Raw genomic sequence first — 22,537 nt, forward strand, 5'->3', positions numbered from 1 at the left:
TGAGAAGCCATTGTGATGCAAACAGCCTGGTACTAAAGATACAAAATACCTGCTGTATTCTTCTCTGCACGACACCTGGTTTCTACAGCATAAGTCAGCAGTCAGTAGGGCTCAGCGAGTGTTTTAAAAATGTCTTGAAATAAACCTCGAGGACAAAATCAGTACTCAAATTGTCACACAGTAGTCAAGAGAACTACACTGTCAGAGATGCTGTGGCTTATCTGGCCCTTGAACCAGATGTGTCTGTAGCCAAGGTCGGCCTTAGGAAAGATTAAAGTTGGGTTTCATGATGGAAAACAGTAGGTAATATTTTATGCTGTGCCTTCCACTTAGCAGACAAACGCACCATTGATTTGTGGTGTAACTGTAGAAGCTATATTTTTTCATTTACAATCTAATTTTATTTTCATAATAACACCCCAGAGATTCTTGCATTTAACTTTGCTTTGCTAGAAGTTATCCTAGAAAGACGTTGTGTGGAATTTGGGGAAACTTCTGTAAAAACTGGAGACGTACGTGTCCCCATTAACTGACGTCTAAAAAAATAAATCGGTGCGCTACGCGTGTGTGAAGGTATTTTTGCTCATATGAAACCCTGAACACTTTCTGCCAAGCACGTTTATTGTAGAAAACTATGCAAACGTGAATTACACCGACGAAAAGATGACAGCGCTGTACGCAAATGCAAAGCAGGTTCCCATTGCAAACACGCATCTGGCGTTCAAAAGAGAAGTCGCCCCGGGTGTCAACGAGACTATCTGCTCTCGGGACCTTGCTGCCTGCATGCACCCGCAGCTACGAGGCCCGGCACCACGGCCATACTCCGGCTTCGATTTGCAGGGGGAAAAAACCACGCCGGGCTTTCAGAGCAGCGGTAGAATCGTGAGCAGGTGGCCTGGGCGTACGCTGGAAATCCGCCACCAGAAGAAAAGTGTTTCCCGCTCCGATTCTGCCCTTGGTGCGTTAGCTGCATGGCCGCGCCTGCGCCCGCCGCCCGAGGCCGCCCACCCGGGCCGCGGAACGCGAAGCGCGGCGCCTCCTGCCTCCCACCCGGCGCCATAAAGCCGCGGACGAGGCCGGCGCTTGCGCCCTGCGGTGCTTGGCGGCGGCGCGAAGATGGCGGCGTTTTCGGGTACGTGGTGCCGGGGCAGGCGGGGCCGTCGAGCTGTGCCCCGGCAGCGAAGGACCGGGAGAGCCTGGCGCCTCTGGGCCTGCCGGCGCTCTGTGGGGGTGGCGGCTCCCGGCGGCGGGCGGGCCCTGTCAGCGGCGTCCGCGGCTCCTCGGGCCTGCCCTCGGTGCGGGCCCTCTGTAGTGTGCGGCTTATTACCGCGTAGCGGGCTTAAGGTCGAAAGGCCTGCGGGCCCGTAGGTGCTCTTCCCGGCTCCTCGGGGTTCTGCAGGCCTTCGGAAGCGGCTGTCAAAATGGTTTTGCCGGTTTCAGTGCACCCGGCAAATGGGGTGCTGAAGACTGTGGCTCGTTCCTCGGGCTGACTGGTTTCTGTATCAGGAGGCTCGTCGTAACTGTTCTCTGGGTTGCAGCGCGTAATAACTGGTTTTTATAAGAGTAGCTCCGTTCTGCGGTATGGTCTGAAATAGGTGTGTAAACCGTAAAAAATTCCTGTGGAAGGAGGAAGCATCACTGTTTGTCCCTCCCATGCACATACATGCACACATAGATGACCAGTCAACGTTAGGGTACTGTAAAGTTTTAATGTATATGAGGCTTTTTTTCATTTATTTCTTTTAATTGAATTTTTTATATCTAATCACGAGGGGAAAATGCTAAAGCTTATTGCATAGACCTAAAGATGAGTTTGGATGCTAGACAGCAGGATTAGCTTGGTTGTAGTTGAGAAAAAAGCTATAGTGCCTTGTTTGATTAAACCCTTGTGCTGTATATCAAATGAAACTGTGTGAACTGGAAGTATATTAAACATGAAAAAATAATGTAGGGATTTATATATAGTTTGCAATCAATAGCTATTTTTATTGCTATGGAAAAAGCTTTTTTGTTTATGTATGTTGTCTAATTATGTAGGAGTACAGGCTAACACTTGAAAATATTACAGCTTGCTGAAATCATGTTAGAAATAAAACACGTTTCTTAAAGCATTTACATTAAAGAAAATGGAAGAATAATTTCTGGTTGCATACATCCATATATGTCAGTCCAGCTCTCTGTGTGTGTACATGTGTGTGGAATATGTGAAACCCAGCATGTGACAGGGTAAAGGCTAGCATGTAAAAGCTCCCTTTAGAAAGATACATATTTATACTTAAAGAAATTGATATAGAGTGATCCTATGCACCTGAAAAGGTAACCAGCAGCTAAACTCTTACTTTGATGGTCTAATACCATCGTTTGGGTTGGCTAAGATCTGCTTTTCTCTTGCCCTTATTGATAGATGAGGATTTCTTTTTTTTTTTTCTTCTTTAAATAGAATTTGTTTATCAATATACAGACATTATTATGTGGCTTCATATTTAACTTGTGTCTGAGGTGCAACCAGCCGGCCTCTATATGAGTTTGCCAGAAGGGGTATCTAAGTAAAAAAAACTTTTAAAGCTGGATGTCATTAGTAACTGTATGAAAATCAAAACATTGTCTAGTTAATATACGTGCTTTCAGTGTGTAAGGCAAGATTTGGTGAAAAGAAACTTAAGCATCTCAAATCTGAGTCCTTATAAATTTTTTCTTTTATTTGAAAACTGTTTGCATCTCAAGTGTAGAGAGAGTTAGGATATTTGTGATTAACAAAGTCTTCCCTGTTGTTTGCATAGGCAGTTTCCTTAAATGTGCAAAGTACCTTGCCCTTGAAATGGTACTCAGTTCCCAGTGTGTTTGTTTTGTTGCTACGTCAGCACCTGCCCCTGTGCCTAGTATATGCCTGACTTACTCTGCTATAAGTGGGGACAACTGTCAAAACTGGATGTGGGGAAGGGAGAATGTTTCTTATCTATCACTTGAGTTCTATAGAGAAGGCTGTGTGTGCTGTTGCCAAAAAGAATGCTTTTTTTTTTGTAGTTGGAAGTGTTGACACTTGGAAATCTTTTGGGCTGTGTTGAGAGAAATAACACTACTTGTTCCTTTTTTCTTGCCTTACAGAAATGGGTGTTATGCCTGAGATAGCTCAAGCAGTGGAGGAGATGGACTGGCTGTAAGTAGGAATGCATTTGGGCCTTGCAAAACCTAATTTGCCTTTCAGCAATATATGACATGCTGATTAAAACACCTCTGCTGTCACATTAAAACAAAGCAGATACTTTTGTTAACTGTTATTGCATCTCGTGGACTTCTTTTTAGTGTGAATGACTGAAGAACACAAATTGTGACTGCAGTGCTAACATTTAAACCTGAACAAGCAAAGCATGACGGCTTACGCTTCAGTGTTGTTTGTTTGATAAAAGCCTTTGTGCTTCTGATTTGTTTATTATATATTATGTGATTATTGGATGAAATACCATCGCATAATTGATGCTAGTTTAGTAAATGTTTTCCAGACTGCGGTCTGAATTTGTGTTGAGTTGATGCTTGCGTCATGTCTTCCACAAAAGTAATTCTTCCTGGGTTTTGTTACTTGTTTGGCTAAAATATTCAACTTCAGAGCTTGTTTTGATTTGTTATTCAGAATGCTATCAGTATGGACAATCTTAGTGTATGTAGTTTTCTCATATGCATGGTATTAATTAGCTGTGATTGTCCGAAAATGCTGGTTAAGTTTATTTATCTTTACTTTCTCTTCCAGTTTTGAATAGGAATCTTGTAAAGGAGGACTGTGTAAGCAGCTTTAAAAGAAACTCACTTGAAGTGGAAAACAGGGAATATATAATTATTCTGTTTCTTTTGTGGTTTAGCATAGTGATGTGAGATGTAGCCTTCTTGTCAGGGTACAGTTGAATCTACTGCATCCACCAGTCTTTTACTTTCAAGATACATCTCCTATTCCAAGCTCTCCTTGTAAATGGAATCCTTTTCACTTCCTTAGCTGCCAGTCAGGAAGAATAACATTTACCTGCTATTTCCCATCTTGCAGATGACCATGGTTTCTGTGCTTTCCTATATAAGAAAATAATCCTTTTTTCTACTGATAACATTGATTTGTGTTAATGTGTTCTTTCCTGTAGTCTTCCTACAGATATCCAAGCAGAATCCATCCCACTGATCCTGGGAGGTGGTGATGTGCTTATGGTATGTATACAGGATATCCCTATTCGTAGAAAGCCTATTCTTTTAACTGTTTGTGCAGTCAGTTCCCTTCTTTCCAGAAGTATTCATAGTTAGACTAGGTCTCCTGTCCTTCTTCAATAGAAAGTATATTCTTCAGCTAAAAACCTCTTTTTACTTTCCAGTGTGTTTGAACTGTTCTTGTAGATGGGATTCATTCTTTTTAGGCTTTATTTTTTTGACCACTTGACAGGTACTGACATAAGAGCTATCTGATTTCATCTATTCTCCTTTTTGTTGTAAATACCTGACATAGATCTGCATGGAACATGATACTGCCTAAATAAATGCTTCAGTATCCATAACCTTGAAGATACCAGATTAGTATGCCTTGTTTATCATGTCTTTTGTGAATCTCTATGTTCTTGATTCCATAACCAAAGTAACGCTTCCTATAATCTTCTGTAGCGCCTCCAGAAATTGGACATACATAGATAGTTTTTCTGGTGCACTCGGAGCTTTTTTTTTCTTAAGTCTATTTTAAAGGTTTTCCATGCTTGTATTCACATGTAGTTTATGTAAAGCAATGGCATTACTCTCTAAGATTTTCTGTATTATGCAGAAGTGAAAGTAAACTTAGTTTATTAAAATAGAACTGTTGAACAGTCCTTACAGTGTAAGTTGCAACTCTGGTTAAACTCTTACTTTTTTTTTTTTCCTATAGGCTGCTGAAACGGGGAGTGGAAAAACTGGTGTAAGTAGTCAAACTTAAATTAGCAGAAAGTAAAAGTCTTTAAGTGGTGACAGGTGGTGTGTGTGCTTGTGTGTATGCATATGTACAGAGAATGTGTATATGTTTGTATATGTATTTAAGCATATCTGTACTATTTATTAATGATCTTTACAAACGTATGTGTAAGCATTTCTTAAAGTGTTTCTGGCCCTGGGTATTGCACTTGAAAACTAGGCTGACTGTATATCTGGAAATATCTGTATAAATTGTGGAATAAAAATAACTACCCATTTTAGGCTTTTAGCATTCCAGTTATCCAGATTGTTTATGAAACGCTGAAGGACCAGATGGAAGGCAAGAAAGGGAAAGCAACTATTAAAACTGGTGGGGCAGGTAAGTTGTTACATGTCACACTCCAAGTTTGGAATACTGTTAATTCATGTCAATTCCAGCACCTCCCAAAGTAAAGTTAACCTAACTTGCCATTAGATAAGTATTTTTCCTTAGCTTGAGATAATGTAAGTAGAATCATCGCCCCAGATTTTATAAAACAGTGAATATAAATTTACTACTGGGGTCATGGGAAGAACTGGGCTGTGTTTGACTGCAGTCTCAGTTACACGCGTTGTCTTCTGCTTAAGGCTGCCTGATCCATACTGTGCTCTTCTGTGTATTTTTCAAAGCCATACAAGTTTAGTGCCTTGCAAGATGTGGTAGTAATGTCCAGCTTAAAAAAAGTTTAAAAAAAGTCTTCCAATTGCAGGGATAGATGAGACATTAGCAGTGACCCCACACAGTTAGTTGCTGCCTCTTAAGTGAGCTTGAGCAGAAAGCTCTTCTAGGCTCAAACTTATTTTTGTGTGGCTGGGGTAGCACTGTAGTGTGTCTTTCAATTCTGCTGTGCTGAATAAAGCTGTTGCACTCCTTCTGGCACCTAGCTAGATTTGGAAGTTGAATAACAACATCTTGAGTTGCTGCAGATCTGAACTAGTAAACATTGAACTGAGTAGGAAATGCACAGGACCAGAACCCACTGATATGGAATGAACTGTAACCATGATAATACTCTCACAGTGTTTGAGGGTCTGTTACTCATCTGCTTAAATAAGTTTGCAGCTTGAAAGCTAGTAACCATGTCCAGTCTGTGGTGTTTATAGATTGAGATTTATGTAAGTGACAGTAGCTGCACAAAAAACAGTCTGAGATGTTACAGAAGTTCTCATCTTTCAGCTGTGTTATAACTAACTTGCTACAGTGGTGACAGTACAGTCAACTTTAAAAAAAACAACAACAACCCACAAAAACAAAACCTCCTTGAAATAATGTAATGTAAATACATTCAGTAATCCTAATTAAAATGGCATCTAGCTTTACAAAAATAACCTTATATTGTGGAACCTCTGGACTTTATTGCAACATGTTGTTGGGCATATGAAAAATGAAGTCAGACATTTTAAGTGCTATAGGTGCATGTATCTTGGATCTTCAGTAATGACATTTTAACTAATACCCTGAAAAATATCTTAATGTAAACTTGGAACAGAAATAGGAAATACATTTCAAACTTATTGCTCTTACTGTAGTTTTGGATATTTTCTAGCTGAATTTGATTGTGATTAGGTAGAACTCTGGCTTGCTTTATAAATGTCTTCATTGTTTTCAGTTGTATTTTTAAGTAGATTAATCTGTATTCTCCTTAATGGAATAATCTAAACTTTCATAGAATACCTTTGCATTATGCATCCCTGCCCCTCCTTCAAAGTGTAGGCCTTCGCTTTGACCTCATATGAATTGCATTGGAACAAAGCTGTCTCTCCATAAAATTAAGCCAAACACTGTAGAGCCAATGTGAATTTCCAGTTTGAGTTTTTCAGCCTTTCCTTTTTGTTTTAATGCTTCTTCTGTTGCTGTCTTTCAAATTTAGTGCTCAATAAATGGCAAATGAACCCGTATGATAGAGGATCAGCTTTTGGTGAGTTGTCCTAATGCTGCTTTAAATGTTCATTTGAAAATGTTCATCTGGTGAAAAAAAGAATAAACCACAAGAAAGTATACATGAAAAATTCTTTTAAAAGCAGTTAGAGAGACAATTTCTTTAACTAATACTGTCTTGTAATTTTCAGCAATTGGATCAGACGGTTTGTGTTGTCAAAGCAGAGAGGTAAAAGAATGGCATGGATGCAGAGCAACTAGAGGCGTGACTAAAGGTAGACACAAAATTATGTATTTTGGAGACTCTTCTAGAAGTTTCAACTGAAATGCCTGCTTGTCACTCATTGTTAACATAGATGGTTGTATTTAAAACTTATCCATCTGAGCAAATGTGCCATTACTCAATTTACTACTCACTGAAGACTTTGGAATGACAAATACCTCTGTTTTGCTCTCCTTGTGTTGTAAATTAGCCTTTTCCCTGATAGGGGATTGAGTCAGAGGAGACAGAATCATAACCAGTACTCATGAGAACATATTTTGTTAAGGTGTTATTAATAGGAAGTAGCTACTCGCACTTCCAGTTGTTTCCTCACCCACTTCACACAGACATATGCACAAATTTCATGGTAATGTGGTTGGAGTAACAGTTGAGAGGCCAACCCCAACTCTTTACTCAGAAGCAGAGTCATACTGATACTCCAGTGGTTCTAGGTGGGTGTTCAGAAAGATCCTCTAGCAGTCTTCTTTCATCAGGTGTGCAGATAATCCTGTAGTCAGTCTGTACATAGCAGCCAGTTGGATATGGTTCAAGTTACACAACCAGTTGTTGATGCTAGTGCATGCTGCTGGTCTTGTACTGATTTGGCAGACCTCTGGTGTTCTGAGTTTATAATTTCTTGTGGATTCAATAGAACCACTAGTCTCTCTAGCTTATCACTCCTTTCGAGCCTTTCACACACTACCTCTCACCATGTACTTCTGTTTTGCCTGCTGTTCTCAGATAATCTGTTTCTTCATTACATACACAGGTACCCACAGAACCTTTTCACACTAACACAGTAGGGGATTTTGATACTTTCAGCAGGGGTGGAAATGTTAGACTTGCATGTTCTTGGAAGTAGCCAAACTGAACCACCTTGGAGTTGATCCTTTCTTTCTCTTTTAAAGGGAAATACTACTATGAAGTTTCCTGTCATGACCAAGGCTTGTGCAGAGTTGGTTGGTCAACTATGCAGGCTTCACTAGATTTGGGTGAGTTTCCTTCAAAAGAAGAATCCCATAGACAGTTTTCATATTCACATGGAATTGCTGGAGTCCTGTTCTAGTCTTGCAGAGAGTGGGCTCCTTGGGAAGGATATCAATATCAGGGAGTTTAAAACTTTTTATACAAATGTTGTTCGTCCTGTAAGAGGAAATATGTTTAGGTGGTGGCGATGTTTCTTGTCTCTTGTGAATTTTTCCCTTTTAATTTCAATTTTTTAAAGATGATGACTGGACACAAGTAAAATCAATAAATGTACTGGTACAAAAATACTAGTTTAGGATATGTCAAAGTTAGAAGTCTTTAGTTAGCACTGTGTATTTTTTTACATGATAGAGTTAGATGTTTCATTTACCGATACGAAGAGGAAAAAACATAACCTGTGAACCAAAAGATCAAAAGCTGTACTTTGTCTTGTTTTCAGGGACTGATAAATTTGGCTTTGGCTTTGGTGGTACTGGTAAGAAATCTCACAACAAGCAATTTGACAGCTATGGTGAGGTAAGCTTGACTTGCTTATTGGTAGAAACATTATTAAAAGTTTTTCATGTTGGTTCTGTGCTGTAACAATCAACTGTCTTTAATAGTGCTAACTTTTAAGGGAAGGTCAGTGGTCAGAAGTACCATGGAACATTGAAGCATTTTTTGGTAGGAGCATATTAACAGGTTTAACAAAAGCAGTTACCAGCTTGAGGCTTATGATTGTGGCTAGACTGCAAATAAACGGTTAGAGTTTAACTGATCTCTTGAAGTTATTTCTTGACTTAATTCATTCTTAGCTTGAACACCACCAACCATCTGTGTACCTTGGTGAATGTCTTAAGTGAGGGCATTGTATCCTGTTTATTGGTAGTTACAGTAGAAGTAATCACACAGCTCTCCAATATGTCAAAACACATACTTAAATGCTAATAAGATGTAGTTAGTCACGCTCTATTTCTGGCTATTGAGTTGGGTTTGTCATAAGAACTGTTATCTTAATGTACACTTCTGAAGATTACCAGGAATATCTGTGGTGGTGTTCGTGTAGTGTGCCAGTCAAGAGTTCAGATGTTTAAGCATAATTTATAAAAATATGAATAATACAGCAGAAACTCAAGTCTTTTTTGTGGTATTGATGACCTCTCAATGCCATGAAACTTGCAACTTTTATTACTATTGTAGCTTTTTTTATAGTAGTGACTTCTGAGCTGTTGAATTAGAAGCACTTTATAATACACAGATTCTATTGAATACCTTTACAATGAACAGATTTCAGGATATTTAAATGAACTACTTAAGAATACACAACATGCTTATAGTACCTCGTGCAAGAGTTAGTATTTTTATGTAGTCAAAAATAGGTTTCTGTTACCATGTTTGGTGCTCTAAGCTTAGATTTACATTGGCTAATAAATGCATGATTAATGCACTTTTCCATAATGCTGAATACTTCCAGGTAAACTACTTGAATTTATCATTGTTGAAGTGTTTGGTTTTAAAGTAAATTTAAAGCAGCAATTAATGTTTAAATATCTAAGATAAATTGGACAGTTTACTGAAGATTTGTAATCAAATAAAAATATGCATGCTATTTAGAGCAGTATTATTTGAATAAATTGAACTTGTTTCTCTCAAACTAGCATTTAGTAGGGAGAAGTGGGAAAACTAAAAATTGACAGAATGTAAGCACTAGGTTTTCTTAATACACTGAACACAATCTCTTAGCTTCACAAATGTCTTTTTGTTATAGGAATTCACTATGCATGATACAATTGGGTGTTATCTAGATATAGATAAAGGACAAATAAAATTTTCCAAAAATGGTAAGTTTTACTCACTTTCTTCTTTGGCATTTTATTGGGATGCTTGTACTGGGGGAGAGGCAGGGAAAGGAATGCACACACATGCAGAGTCTGACTGAACTAACTCTGCTTTCAGGGAAGGACCTTGGTCTTGCGTTTGAAATCCCACCACACATAAGGAACCAAGCACTTTTTGCAGCTTGTGTACTGAAGGTAACTTAGAAGTATCGCATATGTACAAGATCATTAAAACTGTTCTAGGTTTGGTAGCTAACTACTTATGTATAAAACTTGTATAGCCATCTACAATTACTGTAGTTGTGCTTGTATACTCTGTTTCCTTTAGTCTACTAGTATTTCAGTACTGGAGTGGTCACCATGGTGTGTTACTTTGACAAATACCATTCAAGTTAAATATCAAATGTTTAAATTCAAATTTAAATACTGAAACTTGAATATAAGGGTAGAAAAGCATGGGTAACTAATTCCTAATACCAGTGCTATCTTGCCTGTATTAAACTTTGATATACTGTGATTCAACAGATATAAGCAAATAACTTGAAAGTGCCAAAATTCCTGTTTTTGTTTATTCTCAACTAACATTATCGTAGTGTAGTAGTATGTCTTTCTGGAGTTAGTCTCTCTGGGGTGATCTCTTACTGAGTAAAGATTTTGGCAAAATGTTTTGGTGGTCAGAGAAGTGCACAAGTCTTAAAAAAAAAAAAAAAAAAAAAAAGCAAAAAACCCCACACAACCCCCACCCCCCAAAAAAACCCATAACCACCTACCACATTTTTTTTAATTGTGGTTTGTCATTGAAAATAAATGGAACGTAAAAGTTCAAAAATGGTTTCCTATGTATCTGTAAACATGGGAGTATTTTGATGTAGAAGAAAAGAGTTTTAAGAGCTAGAACCACACACAAAATGTCCGGCAGGCTTTAGACAACTTGGGGAGGGGAATGTGTAAGATGGGAGAAAACACCACCTTCTGCTTTTCCTCATCTAGCTGGTTTCTCATGAGGAAATTAATTATGGAATTTTTTCTTAGTTTGTGGTCTCTTGAATCTGTCTGTATGACACAACTTTTTTGAAATCTAGAATGCTGAATTGAAATTCAATTTTGGTGAAGAAGACTTCAAGTTTCCACCAAAAGATGGCTATATTGGTCTTTGCAAGGCTCCTGATGGTAATGTGGTAAAATCACAACACTCAGGTAGGTTAGATTTTTAAACTGCTCTCAGTAATATATTCAGATATTGTTATAGTACATCTTTTGATCACATGATTGCTTCATTACTGCTGTACTCAATGGATATCATACAATGATCTTACTGTAGCAATAGTAGTACTTCTTTAAAGTATTCCAAAATTTCTTCATCTTAAACCACAAATACTCTAAGATTTTGAATTTAGAAATGCATCAGATAAAGAGAAGTTCAGCAAAGTTACTCAACAGCGTCATCTTAAAAATAAGTATGTGTGTAAGCTCTGCAATACAATTAATTATGCTGCATGGCCAGTATACCCACTATCATGGCAAGATTAATTTATAATCTCTGAATATTAATATGAAGCTATTCATAATTGAGTAATAACATCACCCATTAATGGAGCACTTAGAATCATAAGAGTTTAGATTATTAGTAGAAAATCCAAGTTTGTTTCCAGTAAAAAAAATCTGGGATAGGAATGTAGTTTGTCTCAATAGCATATTTTTTTTTCACTTAGGAAATGCACAAGTGGTTCAAACACAGAACCTTCCAAATGCTCCGAAAGCGTTGATTGTAGAGCCATCAAGAGAGCTGGCAGAACAAACTTTGAACAATGTGAAGCAGTTCAAAAAATATGTTGATAATCCCAAATTAAGGTAACAGTGCATCTGTTATAATTGTATTTATGGTATTGTCCACAGACATGACTTGCAGGGGGGGTAGAGGGTGTTCCACTTTGTAGCTAAGTGACCTTAATCTGCAGTGCTACTGATAATAGCCTCTGTAATATCTGCTACCAACCAACCTTCTGACTTTTCAGCTACAGTCAGACTAGTTAGGGTTTTTTTGATGTGTTTCATCTATGGACTACATTGTTGTGGTATGATAAATCTGTTTAATCCTCTGAAGAAAAAAGCCAAAAACATTAAGTATCACACACATTTGATAAAGAAAAGCACATCTGCTTACTGCCCTTCTTTTCTGAGCATCTTCCTGTGCCCCCTACCTCCTTTGCCCTCATTTTGTTTGGTTTTTGTCCAACAAATAGTTATATACAAGGTCTGCTCTGTTTACATTAGGGTACTTGCAGTACGATTGTTGCAGTGATTAGTGTGGGCATGCAGTTCTGAAAAGTGAATAGTCTACAAGTTACTTTGGTCTAAAGTTGTTTCTCTTTTGACTGTGCTTATAAAACTTAAACAAGTGTCTCCATATTCTAAACAGTCAGTTTACAAGAGTGCTTTTACTAGAATTGAAGGGGAGTAGCAATGGGGAGAGGCAAGCTATGATGTAAGATTCATTTAGTTTACTGTTATTTGCATTTCTAGTTTTCAAGAACACAGGAAACTTACTAAACTAATGTATGTTTGAGATTTTTAAGGAACAGATTCTTTTTTAAGGTGAAATTGTTTAAGAGGTTAATGTGTGTAATACAACAGCAATAAAGTAATCAAATTCAAATACAATTTGGTAACAAATTTTTTTCTGCTTGGATTAAAATGCAATACCCTATGTGTGAAAGGATTAATTTTAAATTATTTTCCTATTCTTTTTTTCTTAAAAGTTACTGTTCAGAGCTGTTAATAGTAAACTACTGATAAAAGAATCAATCTTCAGCCAGATGTTTGATATATCTTCTGAATATAATAAATTAGCAAATTTCAAAATATGGTTATGTCATTTTAGGGAACTGTTGATTATTGGTGGGGTTGCTGCAAGAGATCAACTCTCTGTACTGGAACAAGGAGTAAGTTCTATTTTTGTTCATATGATTTAATAGTTTGGGTTCTGAATAACTCATGATGTTGCTAGAGAATAGTAATGGTGCTTCTTGTAACTCCTGTAAACCTGATAAAAAGAAATGGTGCAGTTGATAGCAAGCTCGTGTTGCACTTCTGAAAATTTTAAAATAAAGGTGTAATTTTTGCCATTTGTCCTTAACTAACAAGGCAGTTTTCCTATTAACTTCTGCTTCATGTTCATGTGAATAAAACTGGTCTGCGATTACCAGGGTCAACCTACACCATAAACCAGTCCTGCATAGAAAGAATTGGTCTAGCTTCAGCAGCATGGGATGTACAATTACTTCAGTCATGCTGTAGGGATAGCGTAGTCATGTTTTTATTTGGAACCTCACTTTTGGAAGGAAGGCCACATCACTATTGATAATTCTTTCAGTTATTCTAGCTGCCAAAATACAGATTTTCTCCTAAGCAGGCTTGAACTGGAAGATCGCTAGACTTTCATGTGAATGCTAAATTCATGACGGTGAACACTTCTGTCTGGCAAAATCTTAAGTTATTTCTATAGCTGATAGGCTTGATATGTATATTTCCACAGTGAGAAAAATTGAATTTATTTTATCCCCATTTAAAAACGTATCTGTTTGTTGGCTTCAGATAACAAAGTTACACAGCTTGGGGGGTGGGGGAGGGGAGAAGAGAGCAGGGGCACAACACTTCCCAAAGTAAGAGAAGGCTTCCTGCCTAAGGCAGGCTGCTAATGAAGTGGCAGTAGAACCAAAATGCAGGTTGCCCAGAGAGGCTGTGGGACCTCTTTCCTTGAAGATACTGAAAATTTTATTGGACAACTACCTAAAGCAACTTGGAAATTGTCCTTGATTTGCATGTGATGGTGGAAGTGTAGACCAGATGACCTCAAGAAGAGATCCCTCCAACCCAAATTACTCTAGGATTCTATGAAGTTGTAATTAATAGAAAATAAGGCCTCATACTGATAATTCTCTCAATCTTAAATATAGACAAAGCTGGTAATGCCTCTAGTTAGTTACGGGACCAATTCGTACTCCTGTATATTTCGTAGGTGGATATTGTTGTTGGAACTCCTGGAAGACTGGATGACCTGGTCTCAACAGGAAAGCTTAATTTATCTCAAGTTAGATTCCTGGTTCTGGATGAAGCTGTAAGTAGAGAACTAAGTGAAACTTAAGGTCTGTTCTTTAATGCAGTATGACATTTCCTAAAAGAGTCAGTGAAACATCATTGTTCTATACCATTTGGTACTTCAGTGGAACAACAATTAGTTACCTATAGACTATTTCAGTTTAATCTTGTTTGTAACCATAGTAACTTACGTATTTTTTTCCTTTGTAGCCTCTGGTAAAGCTGTTTGAATTTTTTATGATAGAGAAATGTATTTCAGGCTGTATTCACAAGGTAATGAAGTCTGTCCTGGTCACTGTACAGGTAACTTGAAAGGACAGAGATGAGAGAAGCCTTTTTGATTACCCAGCAGGTCTTGAAGCCAATGAATGCTGTAGGCAATATGCTGTGAAATGAGTGCCCCTCTCTCTGATCTGTTATAGTACAACAGAATATTCATGAAGATGGAATGCCTTGGGGTATTAGCTAGGAGAAGCTGCTGAGACAGATGTTAAATTTCTTGTGAAGCACAGCAGCTGGCTGTGCTTGTAAATACTCCAAGTTTTTTACTTTTTTCCTTCCTTAGTAATAACATCACAGCCAGGCATTGACCTGTCCAGCTAATTGAAAGACAACTTCTGAGACCACAAATGTAGTGCTTATTTAACTAAAGTGTATAGATTGAGAAATGAGAAATAAGAATTGCAGCTTTATTTCTTTTATTCCCATGTAGGATGGCCTTCTCCTCCAAGGTTATTCAGATTTCATAAACAGGATCCACAGTCAAATTCCTCAGATAACGTCAGATGGAAAGAGACTTCAGGTATAAAATTGGTTCCTGTTTTGCAGGTTTTTGTGGTGTTTTTGGTTTTTGTTTGGAGGTTTTTTGTGGTGTGTACTGCTTTCGAGTGTTGACTATTACATGGCATGGAACATGCTTCTTTGAAGTAGAGTTTATTATACCTCTTGTCCAAATCTAATACTTTTTCATTGGGTTCAGTATTGCCTGTGAATATGTATTTTTAGGATCCTAGATCTTGAAGCCCAGTGTTTAGCAGTATTTGAGTTACTTAGAATAAACCCATCTGAAAAAAGAGTGACTACATACATTATGACTTCTAATGCTCTAATAATCTTAATTCATCAGCTCTCAGTAATTCTGCTTTCTTCCTCTTACATGATTGTTTTTTTGTAAGAGAATAGTGAAGTAACTTATTTTTTGTCTTGACTCTCATCAGCTGGGTAGTTCCTGTGATGAGGAAGGCCAGTCAGGGACTTGTTTCTGTTGTGCTACATTATGCTATTCAACTACATAACATTCTTCCAGTTCTACTCTGACATTTTTTGCTGGGAGAATCTATCTTCAGTGGTATCCATACAGCCTTCTTCTCCTCAGGTGATTGTGTGCTCTGCAACACTACATTCTTTTGATGTGAAAAAACTGTCTGAGAAGATCATGCATTTTCCCACCTGGGTTGATTTGAAAGGAGAAGATTCTGTCCCTGAAACTGTACACCATGTAGTTGTGCTTGTAAATCCGAAAGCTGACAAACTCTGGGAAAGGCTTGGCAAGAATCATATCAGAGTAAGTGGTCTATAAGTGAAAATGAAGATTGTTTGCCCATGTTTACTTATTTAACCTTCAGAATCAGGGCCTAATGTTGTAGGATCTTTGCAAGCTATTGAAACAACTTAGTGTATCTGAAATGGTTTGTTCCAGGGTAGTCAGCATCATGATATTGGTGATGTCGTAACACTGTTTCTGAACAGCTGAGTCTTACAAACATGGTTGAGGAAGATCTTGACAGAGTAACATTCTGATTTGTACTAGAGAACAATGGCACCGTGCTGCTTTTTCACTGATTTCACAGCTAATGGTCTGTGGCCTAACTGTAGTTAGTACCTGTCTTTTCTGATTGAACAGGAGGAATTAAACTTTTCAACATAGATCATTCTGTAAAGTAGTTTTGTCTCTAACCTATGTGAGACGAGCAATTTTTAGAGGAGTGGATTTCATCTCAGACTACACTTGAGACTCCACTTTAAATTCTGCATTAACCTGACCCCTATTCATGTGAGGTGGTAGTGGTTGTTGAATTCTTTAGTTTTTGAGTTTTGAATAACCTGGGACTGTATATCGTTCTCACCAACTCTTATGCAGTTACAATTGATAGGTTTTCTTAAGCCCTTGTTGTCTGTGGAACCTCCCTTTGTTAGGTCTGTTAGAGCCTTTTCATTAAGTCTTAGCAGGAATTTATTTCTCTTGGGGTTTAGGTTTATATCTGTTTCAGCTTAGCATAGGGAAGAAGATAAGGAACAACTGTGTATGATTTAGCCATGATTATGGTACATTGTTTTCAGGTTTGGGGGGGTTATTCTTGTTTTTTAATTTGTCACTTTGTTCAAAGGTGGTTTCTATCCAGTGTCTACATGAATAATTTTATTGTCCTTTTTTTATGAACAAGTTTTGTGTGCTTACACTCAAGACTTCTTTAGCTAAAGGTAGATTAGCTTGCCTGGTGGGAAAACAGAATGCTAAGATTACTTTTAAACTTTATTTTATTTCCTGCTAATTATAAGTTAATGGAGTTAAGTATTTTCTGTGAAGTATGAACTAATGACTTGTGGTGGGGTTGGTTTGTTTTTTTCCTAGACTGATGAAGTACATGCAAAAGACAATACGCGACCTGGCGCTAACACTCCAGGTAATCAGCAACATTAGTTAAGTAATAGCTTGTGAAATAATCCTTTGTAAATGTTATGAAGTAAAGCTAAATTATAGTAGATATTGGCCTTGAGTCGTGTTCCTCCAAATTTTTGTTTCTACACTTTGGTAGTTGTGAAGAGATGTGTTTCTGTAATTAGGAGGGAGAGATAGTCTTGAATATGTTTTTTGCAGGTATGTAAACAAGTGTTTGTTGGTATGTATAAGTAAACTGAAACTCCTTGGAGCAGGGGAGCATGGGGGGGCAGAAGAAAAAACTGAAGGTCTAGCTCACTTGTTCTGCTAATTAAAGTTTAACTGTACCAAAAGGCTAGAGAGAACTTTAAATGTGTGCTGTTCAAAGGCTATTCATATTTTTAAACAATTTGAGTCAAATATCTTCTTTACTTTTACATAGAAATGTGGTCTGAAGCTATTAAAATTCTGAAAGGAGAATACACCGTTCGGGCAATCAAAGAACACAAGATGGATCAAGCAATTATTTTCTGTAGGACTAAAATAGATTGTGATAATATGGAGCAGTACTTCATCCAACAGGGTGGAGGTAATATTTTTCACAAAAACCTTACTCTGCTCACTTTCTTGTTTATTTCAAAGCCAAAATTGTATGATGGAGGTCACTGATACTTGGATGCCACACAGATAAAATTGTACTTAAGTTTTTTGACGTACTGACTGGGCATTAAAAATCAGAGTTTGGTAGCAGGGTGCTACAGGGGTGGCCTTTGTGGGAGGAAGCAATGAACTGCCCTGTACCTGTTCCAGACAGCTTTGAAATGGCTGGAAACAACCTATTGTGTACCAAAATTTGAATCAATGAAAAGAGTATATGGTGCCTCTGCTGAAACATGTATAAGTGAGTTGCTGGGGCAGGAGACAGGAAGAAATGTGTTTGTACAAAAGTGCACGCTGAAGGAGATGTGAGAGAAAGCACAGGGAGAGACTGACAGGCAGCAGTGAGGAGAAGGGTGAAGGCACATTTGGAGAAATAAGGAGAGCTTAGACTAGGTAGGAGTGAGGAGACATGCCTGCATAGACCTCCTCTGGGGAGGGGGGAGGAAAGGTGCTTGTTTAACTGTTTGTCTTGTTTTTCTTCAGTGCCTGTATCAGTAATTAGAATTTTAATTGGTAATAAGTGAAATTGCCCTGAGGCAAGACTTTTGCCCACATAATGTACTTGTTACCAGTTCTCTATGGTGTTGTGTCATAACTTATATATGATGTTATTAATGCCTAGCAACTGTTTCAGGCCCTGACAGGAAAGGACATCAGTTCTCATGTGTCTGTCTGCATGGTGACAGAAAACCTCAAGAAAGAAAACAAAACCTGGAAAGATTTAAGGTGATGCAGCAGATTCTTGAAGGCTTTTCCCTCACTTCCCAATATCTGAAATCATATGTTAATTTGTGTTGCTACTTCTCCATTTAAACTAAATTGCGTTCAAATGCTCTATGACCCACTTCCTAAAATTCTGAGGCACAGTTTCTTTAGGTGAAAATCCATACTGTCAGTCAATATGACCTTTGTGAGTTTTCATTGAGAGGACAAGTGGGCTTACTTTTAAATAAAACCTAAATTTGAGCTCTGTAACAGATTACATTATTTTTTAAAGTCTTTGGTTCTTAAATATTAAAAGAAAAACGTTATTTAAATATTAGACAGTTTGGTTTTGATTAAGTCATTCATCGATTTATACTTGCCTAATGCTGTTGGGGAAAGAAATAAGGATGTAAATTGACCAAGCTATTCATGTTCAAAAACTTCCACTGTTGCACTGTGGAAGAGCTTTATTTGAAGTGTTCCTAAATGTACAGAGACACTTCAAGGTGAAGTAAATGCAAACGACTAATGTTTCATTGCCTGGGATTTTCTTTGGTTTACTTAGCACAACACTTCTTTAACTATGTTTTCATAGAGAGGAGATGTCCGTTTCTTGATCTGCACAGATGTTGCTGCTAGAGGAATTGATATTCATGGTGTTCCATATGGTAAGATATAACTTTTAAACTAAGCTATTGAATTGCATGCAGCTTCAATATATTTGCAGTCCTGTCAACTGGTGTGAACAGGTCTATGACTTACAGGTTAATTTTAAAAAGTTGTAGATGTTAAAGGCTTGAACTAGGCAACTTTTAATTTGATTGTTCACCATACGTTCTCAAATACCTGATGATGTTCTGCATTGTCAGGGATTCTTCATTTGGTTTTTCCACTTTTGTCAAAAAGTAATCATGGAAAAAGCAGTTTTATAGTGGAAGCCTTAAGTGTAGGTATTGCAGCTAATGACACCTGTAACTGCTGTAATACAACGTAATGTATATGGGGTAAAGGGAGGGATTGCAGCAATCAAAATCATTATTTTAGGTGTCTGATCTGTGATCTTATCTTGTGTATTTTAAAAAAAAACTTGTATTCTCTGTGTGTATTTTACAGTTATCAATGTCACACTCCCTGATGAAAAGCAGAACTATGTTCATCGAATTGGGAGAGTAGGCAGAGCTGAGAGGTATGTATGTATTCAGAGGAGTTGCCATGTTTTCTTGATATTTTTTGTTGTTGTTTCGTAAGTTGGCAATAGTTATTAGCATACATTTTTCTCTCTCCCTTCTCCCCTAATATTACAGGATGGGTTTGGCAATCTCCCTCGTGGCAAAAGAGAAAGAAAAGGTAATTATACTCCAAAGCAAAATTGAGCAGACATTATTTACTGAAGTTCCACCCACAGCTGATGTCTGACTTTAATATACTGTATTGGAAAACTGCTTGTTCGTTCTTGCTTAATTGAAAGGGAATTTAAATAGGTATCTGAGTTCTTTTTCATGCTATAATTAATCAAAGTGGATGTACTAAACTTTCACAAAGTTTAGAAGTTGTTTTCCTGTATTTCTAGGTTTGGTATCATGTATGCAGTAGTCGTGGAAAAGGGTGTTACAATACTAGACTGAAGGAAGAAGGAGGTTGTACCATATGGTACAATGAGATGCAGGTAATCGTTTTCCTTAATCAGAATGTTCTAATTCCTCTAAAAGACTGAAATATAGTTCTTGTTTTAGCTGGGTAGTTGAAGTACAAAGCTAGTTTTAGGGTGTTTATAACCTTTGTGATTCCATTTGAAGAAGAAATTGGAAGACTTTGCAAGTTATACTTTCTAGAAGTTATTTCTTTAATTATAAAAGCTGCTTTTAATATTCCCAGCCAATTCTGTTGGAGTCTTATTTTCAGCTTTTCTGTAGTCTTCCTTATCAAATGCTGTTAAGAGTTACATGATGTTAGTTAAATATTCTTGTTTAGATGGTTTGTTGCAAAACTGTAAGTAACTTAAAACTGTTCTTCCTCTAACCTAGAATTAGTGTGTTACCTCGTACGTTTTCCTTGGGATTTGTATACCAAGTATGAATGCTTGTTAAATTCACAGTGCTTCCCTTCTTTCTACATTAAAGACGGGTGTATGATATATCATCTGTGGTAAAGTAAGCTTGCACTGTGAGCTCTTTATTATAAAGTAGCCCCATTCATAAGTAGGGTAGTATGTAAAATAAAGGTTTCTAGGTAGGGTAAAGAAATACTGAGATTGGAAATGAACTTGCGTAGTCCATTTGAGCAGAGAATGTATTAGGCTTTGGTATCTGTGCCCAAATTGTTTTTTCTGTTCAGTTCCTGTTGAAACTACTTGAATGTGACTGTTCAGAACACTAGTCTGACTGAAGTCTTGGACCATAAGAGTACTTTAAGGCTTTTTATTTTTTTTAAGTTGCTGGGGGAGATTGAAGAACACTTAAACTGCACTATTGCCCAAGTTGAACCAGACATAAAAGTACCAGTAGATGATTTTGATGGGAAAGTTACATATGGGCAGAAAAGAGCTCTGGGTGGTAAGCAATGAATTCCTCTTGAGTTACCTTGCTATGCAATGCTCAGTTTCTTGGTTGTCTGCTGTATAACTACAGAATGATAGATTAAAAAACCCTGCTAGTTCTTTGCTGTCTTCTGCATTTGTTACATGTAGTCTATGGTTTGCAAGTGATGAAAGTGTGTGTATATGCCTGTGTGTTTTGTTTGTGCCTTTTTTTTTTCTTAAGAAGCTAACAAAGTAACTTTAACTTTCTGAATGACTGTGGTTGAGCATTATTAGTTCTGCTGTAGAATGGCTTTGAACACATCATTTAGATTGGGTCTCTTTTGGCAGGTGGACTGTATAAAGGCCATGTGGATATTCTGGCACCTACAGTACAAGAGTTGGCGGCCCTTGAAAAGGAGGCTCAGACATCTTTCTTGCATCTTGGCTATCTTCCGAACCAGCTGTTCAGAACATTCTGATTGTGCCACACTTGAGACAAGGCTTGAGTTAATAAATGCTCTACCCTGCAAATACACAAATTCCATACTGTCTCTGAATAGCAGTAGTTAGAAAAGGATTAAAATTAAATAATACTTATTGCATGATGAACAGTGTGTTCAGCTTTAAGTCTGTGTTAACTGTTTTCTTGATAAATAAAATAAGTTGAAGATGAAATGGTTTCTTTTGCTCTTCTTTTGCCTTGCCTGGAGGATTAATTTGCAGAATCATTCTTTGCATAGCTTTTTTATTTATTGAAAATACAAGTATATTTAAGCAAATCTGGAAGAAGGAGAGTTTAATCCTTTTCTTTGCAGAAGATATGTTAAAATTACTTAACTAGCTGTGTACTTTATTTTTTCTTTTAATGCTGGGCTTTTTAAAGATGCATCCATATTCAGACAGCTCTTTATATTTAAGATATTGAAGAAAAAAAAAAAACCTTCCTGAAGTCTGTATTTGAAGCTCTTGGTTATCCTAAAACCCTAAATCCGAGCTGATAACTGTTTTGATTCTGTAGTACTAGACTTCTCAAAGTTAATGTGTCTTAAATTTCTAAAATTAAAGTTGTACAGAGAACTCTACAATACTCTGAGTTCATGGGAAGGTAACACTCTAGTATCAAAACACTTGATAAATCTTCAGGAAAAGCTTTTTCATGCAGCAGTGTAGGTTGAAGTACTTAATGCCTCTTGTGCTGCTTTCAGGCAGGTTGAATTTGTTCAGGTGAAGTTTCTGTTGCCTGATCTGGATTTTTTTTAGCTTCCTTTTTTCTCTAGTGACTTCTCTAATGATACTTAGAAATTTCAGTGACTTTGCCTGCTAATCGTCACCTAAAATATCAAAGGTCATTGGGAATGCCAGACAACCCAGAATGAAAGTAATTTTGCCTTCCTCATGAAGAGTTCTAGTCAGGAAACATTCAGTCCCCTTGGAGAAAGCAGTGAAAACCAGATTAAACTCGGGTTGAGCAAAGAAACAAATTTTTTTGTGTATCGTTACCTGGAGAGGGCAGACTGGGAGTCCTAGCTATTATAATAAAATACATGGATTTCTTAAGGTAAACAAATTTAAGTATTAAATTCACTGTGACTGTTGTGTTACCTGATCCTAAACTGGTCATCATGGAATCCTTCTCTTAATACCTTTTATATACTCTAAAACTGGGGGGTTGATGGGAGGACACACTGGATGCTTATCATTAGAACTTGGGAAGAAAGGTTGTACCATTTGTTGTATTGGTCGTCTTGTGTCAGGCAAGAGTAATGAAATCTATTGACTGTAAGTCAATTAATTGATTGCAGTGCCTAAAATTATTTTAGATACAAGAGAGAACAGGTCATGCATGTTTGCAAATTGAAGCTGAGAGTAAAAACCAGTTTCATCTAGTTTAAAGTGGACATACTGCATATTTAATTGGGGATCACTTAAACTGGGAGGAAAATGGTGGGTAGATGGAATCAAAATCTTCCTAGCATTGATCTTTTTGTTAGTGTAACATTTA

The 22,537-nt window shown here is 37.4% G+C and overlaps 1 protein-coding gene across 1 annotated transcript; it reads left to right on the forward strand.

The window, feature by feature from the left end:
- Positions 1–1,018: 1,018 nt before the first annotated feature.
- On the forward strand, positions 1,019–21,212 carry DDX1 (DEAD-box helicase 1). The gene is made up of 26 exons (XM_049818742.1): positions 1,019–1,132; positions 3,106–3,157; positions 4,125–4,188; positions 4,889–4,918; positions 5,194–5,290; positions 6,822–6,869; positions 7,021–7,104; positions 8,000–8,083; positions 8,518–8,594; positions 9,826–9,898; positions 10,014–10,090; positions 10,978–11,092; positions 11,608–11,746; positions 12,777–12,837; positions 13,914–14,012; positions 14,706–14,795; positions 15,369–15,557; positions 16,626–16,677; positions 17,095–17,241; positions 17,947–18,038; positions 18,613–18,685; positions 19,131–19,203; positions 19,322–19,364; positions 19,588–19,683; positions 20,449–20,569; positions 20,884–21,212. Exons 1-26 carry the CDS (start codon positions 1,117–1,119, stop codon positions 21,012–21,014), a joined length of 2,223 nt encoding a protein of 740 aa, XP_049674699.1. The 5' UTR covers positions 1,019–1,116; the 3' UTR covers positions 21,015–21,212.
- The last annotated feature ends 1,325 nt before the right edge of the window (positions 21,213–22,537 follow it).

The sequence above is a fragment of the Accipiter gentilis genome, chromosome 16, assembly GCF_929443795.1.
Source record: "Accipiter gentilis chromosome 16, bAccGen1.1, whole genome shotgun sequence".
In the NCBI taxonomy this organism is placed as follows: Eukaryota; Metazoa; Chordata; class Aves; order Accipitriformes; family Accipitridae; genus Astur; species Astur gentilis.